This window comes from Budorcas taxicolor, chromosome 16, assembly GCF_023091745.1.
Source record: "Budorcas taxicolor isolate Tak-1 chromosome 16, Takin1.1, whole genome shotgun sequence".
Taxonomy (NCBI): Eukaryota; Metazoa; Chordata; class Mammalia; order Artiodactyla; family Bovidae; genus Budorcas; species Budorcas taxicolor.
In genome coordinates this window covers 80,642,959-80,650,097 of record NC_068925.1, presented here as the reverse complement: position 1 = coordinate 80,650,097, position 7,139 = coordinate 80,642,959, and the positions used below count along the sequence as shown (strand labels likewise).

Here is a 7,139-nt window from a genome sequence, read left to right as displayed (position 1 = left end):
ATCCACCGCAGTGTCCCAGTGTGCTCGTGGCTGGCTTTGAACATCTCCAAACACTGCAGGTGGACAGACACGCCTGCAGCAAGGCCTGGGTCTGCTCAGCTGGTTGGATCATGTCTGGAAGAGGAGAAACCTCCGGTGAACACCCCGGGCTCACAAGCTGTCCCCTCCCAGCACGTCCACACAGAAATGCCCAAGCCTGGGGTCAGGGCTGGCCCTGAGACGTTCGCAAGTTGCGTGCATCAGATCAGAGACCCCCCACGGCCCTGTGTCCACCCCGGCGGTAGACCGCGTGTGTCAGGCGCCTGCTGGCTGGGCTCGGCTCTGTGCCCGTCCTTGCGCTGTTGGGACGAATTTGCCCGGTGGTGGGCAGTCTGAGGTCACCTTCATCTGAAGTTGCGGCCCCTGCCCCACCAGCACGCCCCGGGCCGCTGGGGCGCCCAGAAGTCCCTTCAACTCAGAAGGCCCTGTCCTCATGCCTGGCTCTCTGCAGGTGGGGCCACCTCCACTGACCCTCCAGGGCTGACCAGGCCAGTCTGAGCGTCTAAATGTGGCCCTAATCCCTTGGGATGCTTGTTTAAAATGTATTTTCCTGGACCTCACTCTGGAGCCACTGAGTCAGGACTGCTGGGGTTGGGACCAGGCATGTGTGGCTGAGCAAGCATCCCAGGTGAGCTCGGGAAGGCTAAGGCTTAGGAGCCCTTGTCAGGGATGCTGGGTCTGAGTTCTTGGTCCCTAGAATTGTCAGCTAGAAACAAGTTTGTCCACGCTAGGCACGCTGCAGAGACTGCACAGTGGCCTGTAAGAAGAGGTGAACTGCAGAAGCCCAAACCCAGAACCACATACTGTGTCATTCCGGGGTGCCTTTCACACTGCAGTCCACGCGAGTGGACCACCTGGGTTGTGCAGTGAGCAACCTACACGACTGTGCCCGGCAGTTCTGCCCAGACCTCTGGCCTGTTGATACTACCAGTCCAACCTAAAGGAAACCCGTCCTGAATATTGATTGGAAGGACTGATGCTGAAGCTGAAACTCCAATACTTTGGCCACCTGATGCGAAGAACTGACTCATTTGAAAAGACCCTGATGCTAGGAAAGATTGAAAGCGGGAGAAAGGGATGACAGAGGATGAGATGGTTGGATGGCATCACCGACTCAATGGACATGAGTTTGGGCAGACTCTGGGAGTTGGTGATGGACAGGGAGGCCAGGCGTGCTGCAGTCCATGGGGTTGAAAAGAGTTGGACACGACTGAGCGACTGGACTGAACTGAACTGAATGTCCTGTGTCGGACGTCGCTGGCCAGGCAGTCTACACGGCAGTCCTCACAGACCCTATATCAACCAGACCAGAGCCTGCTTCTGCGTCCCTGGGGAGCAGGGCCGGGCCCCTCTCTCTGAGGCTGGCCGGGACCACGGCCAGGAGCCTAGCCTGGAGGTGCCCTGCCCTGGAGGGGGGATTCTCACCTGCAAGCTGAACGAGCGGGCGGCCCCTCTCAGAAGCGGGAGGTGAAGTTCCTGAGGCTGTTGGCCCCGGCCAAGGTCCCCAGCATGCTCCTATCGAAGCCTTGCTGCAGGAGGCACAGCAGCTGCGTGAGACACCCGGGGGCAGGCGCCACGGGCGTCCCCGCGCTCAGAGGCTGCCCCCAGCACGCTTCCTCGATGGCCCTGCCCGCTGCACCTCCTCAGCCCAGGGCGGGGGTCAGCCCTGGACCGTGTCACGAGGGGCCGGCCTCTCCCTCCCAAGGCAGAGCTGGGCAGCGCTGGCGAGCACGCCGGCAGGGCCAGGCGGGGTGAGGCCTTACCTGCCTGAGCAGCCCCTGCAGCTCCCTGCTGGACCACATGTCGGACAGGAGGAGGCGGGCGGCCTCCGCAGCCTTGGGGGAGGTGCTGTGGGGCGGAAGTTCACCGGGGCTGAGACTGGCCATCTGAGGATGAGCCAACCCTCTGCCCTCCCCTCCTCACTCCCCGTGGGGCAGCCCCGCTGGCGGGCTCTCCTCACAGTGGGCACACCCACGGTTCTGCCCGCTCAGAGGTACCCGGGGCTCTCTTTGGGGCCCCCATCCTGGCCCTTGGCCTTGTCCTGGGAGGACAGAGTCCGTGGACCGGATAAGTCCTGCACAGCTGGGGCTGCTGCTGCGTGCCTCCTGGTGGCCCACGGGACTCAGTGTCCCTAGGTTCCCGGCCGGGACGGGTGCTGCCTGGGGCCTGAGAGTTAGGCCTCAGCTTCTGGAACCTCCCTCCTTCAAGCCTCCCCACCAAATTCCCACTCTGCAGGCCCCCGCCACCCACCTCACCACTCCAGACCCCCGCCACCCTCCACGCTACCTGCTGCTGCTGCTGCTGCCCTGCTGCCCGGCCCCTTCCACCCCCCCACCTGCAGCCCCCCACCTATAGTTCCCTCACCTGTGGTTCCCCCACCTGGAGTTCCCCCATCTGCAGTCCCCCCACCAACTATGGTTCCCTCACCTATGGTTCCCCCACCTATAGTTCCCTCACCTATGGTTCCCCCACCTGGAGTTCCCCCTTCTGCAGTCCCCCCCACCTATGGTTCCCTCACCTATGGTTCCCCCATCTGCAGTCCCCCCACCATCTATGGTTCCCTCACCTATAGTTCCCCCACCTATGGTTCCCCCACCTGGGGTTCCCCCATCTGCAGTCCCCCCAATTATAGTTCCCTCACAATGGTTCCCCCACCTGGAGTTCCCCCTTCCGCAGTCCCCCCACCTATAGTTCCCTCACCTATGGTTCCCCCACCTGCAGTTCCCCCCACCTGCGGACTCCGCCACTCACCTGCTGCGGCACAGGTTGATGACGTTGTTGACCATGCTGCTGGAGAAATGCTGCTTGGCCATGCTCGGCAGGGAGGCCATCAGGTTCCTCACGGTGTAGCAGGCCGAGGCCAGGATGTCCTCCGAGTTGCTGGTGTTGCCGGTGTGACTGGTGAGGAGTCTGGTCACCTCTGGGAACACTTGGGCCCCTGGGAGAGAGAGGAGGGGTGGGCACGGGGTTGGTGATTGAGGGGTCCCGTGGGGCCCAGTTCTAGGCTGCCCTTAGCCAGGCTCTCAGCCAGGTACCTCCCACTCAGGGCTGGTGACCCAGTGGAACCTACACATCTGCTCCCCGCCCAGGTGACCTGCCCCTTCCTACGCCCAAGCCTTCCTGGGCCAGCTTCTGCTTCCGGGATGCTCCCCCAGGGAGAGGTCAGAGGGGGACTTTCCAGCAGGCTCTGGAGAGTGGGGGTCCCTCCAGCAGGGGGTGGCCCGGGCCCCGGGGGTGCTCACCCATCACCCTGTGCAGCGCAGGGTGGCGGGACATGTTGCTCAGAAGCGAGGCTCCGGACCGCACCACGTCCGAGTTGCCAGATTGCAGGAGGCGAGCGATGTGGGGCAGGCCCTTCTCCTTCAGCCCGATCAGCTGGCTCATGCCGCTGGACATCTGAGAAAGGATGTGTGAGGCCCTCGCTGGGCTTCCCCAGGGCCACAGCAGGCAGGAGGGGGCCAGGAACCGCACCCTCAGGGGCCCCAGAACTTCCTCTTCCACGTTGGAAGCACAGACTCGAGTTTGCTCCCACCTGGACAGCTACAGAACAATCCCCTAGGCAAAGCACCTGCGGCTCACCGGGGGCAGCCTGAACCCGGCGGGTCTGGTGAGAGACGTCCCTGCCCCTCGTCCCCCCTGGGAGGGGCCCAGAATCAACCCCCAGGTGTGGCTGGTGCCCGCGGCCACTGCCCGGCCTCCCTCCCGCTTCCCAGCACTATCTGGTTGCGTGAAACCTGGAATCAAGGGTACCTGCCATCTAAAGAAGGGCCGCCCGTCTCCTGCGGGCCTGCTGCCTCTGTGCTGACTGTGTATCGAGTCGAGGGTGGATGAATGGGCCTGCGCTGCATGGAGATGCAACCCGGGGTCCCCGAGAGGATGGGCAGCCCATCCGGGCCACTTGCAGGAAAGCCACGCTGGCCATAACCTGGTCCAGACTCATCCTCTAACAGTGGGGGGGTCCCCTTTGACCCTGAGCTCACCCTTACCCCCTTCTGCCTGACTCCCTTCCGTCCTGAGCAGAGAGGGTGGAAGGGCAGCTGCAGGCCTGCCTCCTACGCTCCCCAATTCCATCATGTCCCCAAACTGCCTCTGGCCTCAACTTTCTCCCAATTCTGCCACGTTTTTCTCTGGAGCTGCCCACACCCCAAACCCTCTATGTCCACCCCTGTCTGCTCAGCACGAAGGAGACCCTTCACCTGTGCCCGGCTCCCAGCACAGCCTGAGCCCAGTCCGGGCCGGGAGCCAGGAGGCAGAGAGGACCCTACAGCGCAGACAGAATCCAGGGGGCCGGGCGGTCTGGCCCCTCAGCTGCCCCAGGCCTGGCCCGGAGCCCAGTGCACGTCCCTCCCTGACTCAGGCAGGCTGGTGGGAAGGGGCAGCCGGGGTCGGACCAGGGTGGAGAGACAAGTGGGGCGAGGCGGGGGTGCTCACCAGCCCCTTGCTGGCAGTCAGGTTCTGCAGGGCGCCCGCGCAGGCCTCCAGGGTGGCATCCTTCTTGCTCTTGCCCATGAGGTTCAGGTAGGTGCGGATGGCGTCCGAGTGGTACAGCCAACTGCTGCCCTTGGGGTTGGGCTCTTCCTCGGGAAGCGGGCAGTCATAGTTGTTGTTCTGGGGACAAGAGGACGGCTGCAGGGCTGAACCCACGCACCCTGCTCCTCTGGCCTCAGCATCGTGGTTCCGAGGAGGGCGTGCCCGCTGCCCCCTCCCCCAGGGCCTCTGCCTTCCCGGCGGGCACAGAGCCGTCTGCGCTCCTGGCCAGCTGGGCCCCCGCCTCCCGTGGTGAGGCTGTGGCTCTCACACGGGGATGCTTCCCTCACCCCCCCGCCAGCAGGGGTGGTGCAGGGCCCGGCTTGCACGGCCTACCCAGAGAAGGCGGCCAGCCCTTTCTCCCCAGCATCTCTCTGCTTCTGGGGAGACCTGGGGGCTCAGGAGGCATGAGTGCCAGGCTGCCCACCCCCATCAGGAATGAGGGAGCAGATGGGGGAAAGGAGGCCTGCCAGCAGGCGGCTCTGGCTCCTTCGCCCCGAGCACACAGGGCCTGTGTCGTGGGCGAGAGGAGGCCCTCCCCGCTCCTGGTGCGGCGGGGCCCGTGGCCAGGCGGGGCGGGGCCCTCCCTGGGGGCTGGTCTCAGGCTCCCAGGGCAGAGGCGGGGTGGGTGGGGCGGCGGGGGGGGCCGGGGCCACGGCACGCACCATCATGCGGTCGCTCTTGTTGCTGAAGCAGCCGGTGGAGGACTTGTCGGTGTAGGCATTGCGGGCGCTGTACTCCAGCTGGCGGTAGCGCGTGGGCACCTCGGCGTCCAGGCGGTAGGAGAGGTTGTGGAGGACGCACATGCAATTCTCCACTGACTGGGGGCCGAGCAGAGACGGCTGAGCCTCCACCCGCCCCCAGCGCCTGGCCCGGCCGCCCGGGACGGAGCCTGCGGCCCTGCCCCCCGGCTGTGTGAGCACCAGTGGCCTGCCCAGCCGCTCTGGGCCTCAGTTGCCTCAGCTCTGAAATGGGACCAAAGTCGCCTGCTTCCCAGGGAGATGACCCCCAGGAGGCACCTACGGGAGGCTGGTCGGCGGCAGGCACAGGCCGCAGCCACTGTCTCTGCTGCCTCGGCCAGCACGCCCATGACCAGCCTGGCTCTGGAGACACAGCCTGCAGGAGCGACCCTGAACAACTCCTCAAAGCCTCTGAGTCCCAGGACCTCCCCGCCCGAGAGGCCCCTCTCTCCTTCCTGAGGCCTCATCTGCGTCCCTCTTCCGTTCTGTCCTCTCTCCCCTCCTTCCTCTCCCCCCACGCCCTCAAGCTCTCCCCGTGACCTCCGCCCCTCCCTGCGTCCTCCGCCCCTCATCAGCTCTCTCCTGAGGCCTGTGGCCACAGCTGACGGAGAAGCAGGAGACAGAGTCTCCTCCAGGGAAAGCGCGTGCAGGACCCGGGGATTGCAGTGCCCGGCCAGTCCCCGGGGCTGGCTCTCTCCTCCTGCCGTGTGGACGGACTGCACGGACTGCATGGACGCCTGTGGACGTCCGCCTTCCCGCCTCCGTCTCCCCTTCTGCCCGTCTGCACAGGTGTGCGGACTGTGGGTGGGCGCACAGCTCTGCGGGCCTTCTGGGGCCGCACTCACCTTGTCGTCACAGCGGTTGGCCGCCACGCAGTTCTGGACGTAGGCCATGAGCGAGTCGATGAGCCCCGTGTAGCTGCGCATGGTCTGGCGGCCCACGTCTGCGGAGCTCAGGTTCCTAGTGGAGGACACGGGGAGGGGTGGAGGTCACGGGGAGGGGGCAGAGGTCACGAGGGGGTTGGAGGTCACGGGGAGGGGGTGGAGGTCATGGGAGGGGTGGAGGTCGTAGGGAGGGGGTAGAGGTCACAGGGAGGGGTGGATGTCATGTGGAGAGGGCGGAGGTCACAGGGGGAGGGTGAAGGTCATGGGGAGGGAGTGGAGGTCACGGGGAGGGGGTAGAGGTCATGGAGGAGGGACAGAAGTCATAGGGAGGGGACAGAGGTCATGGGGAGAGGGTGGAGGTCATGGGGAGGGGTGGAGGTCGTAGGGAGGGGGTAGAGGTCACAGGGAGGGGTGGATGTCATGTGGAGAGGGAGTGGAGGTCACGGGGAGGGGGTAGAGGTCATGGAGGAGGGACAGAAGTCATAGGGAGGGGATAGAGGTCATGGGGAGAGGGTGGAGGTCATGGGGAGGGGTGGAGGTCATGGGGAGAAGGTGAAGGTTATGGGGAGAGGGGAGAGGTCATAGGGAGCAACAAAGGTCACAGGAAGGGAGTGGAGGGCACAGGAAGGGGATGGAGGTCACAGAGAAGGGGCAGAGGTCACAGGGAGGGGTGGAGGTCATGGGGAGAGGATAAAGGTCATAGGGAGGGGCAGGGGTCACAAGAAGGAAGTGGAGGACACGGGGAGGGGTGGAAGTCATGGGGAGGGGGTAGGGGGTGGAGGTCATAGGGAGGGGACAGAGATCATGGGGGGTTGGAGGTCATGGGGGGTTGGAGGTCATGGGGAGGGGGGTGGAGGGGTAGAGGTCATGTGGAGAGGGTGGGGGTCATGGCGAGGGCACAGGTCATGGGGAGGGGTGGAGGTCATAGGGAGGGGGTAGAGGTACAGGG

The 7,139-nt window shown here is 65.0% G+C and overlaps 1 protein-coding gene across 1 annotated transcript in view; it reads right to left on the bottom strand.

Moving 5' to 3' along the window:
- Positions 1–1,493: 1,493 nt before the first annotated feature.
- PKP1 (plakophilin 1) overlaps positions 1,494–7,139 on the bottom strand; it is a 35,966-nt gene continuing 30,320 nt past the window's right edge. The window contains 7 exon segments of the mRNA XM_052654096.1: positions 1,494–1,568; positions 1,803–1,887; positions 2,791–2,977; positions 3,282–3,435; positions 4,471–4,647; positions 5,232–5,387; positions 6,152–6,266. Of these exon segments, the coding sequence (XP_052510056.1) occupies positions 1,494–1,568; positions 1,803–1,887; positions 2,791–2,977; positions 3,282–3,435; positions 4,471–4,647; positions 5,232–5,387; positions 6,152–6,266 (949 nt within the window).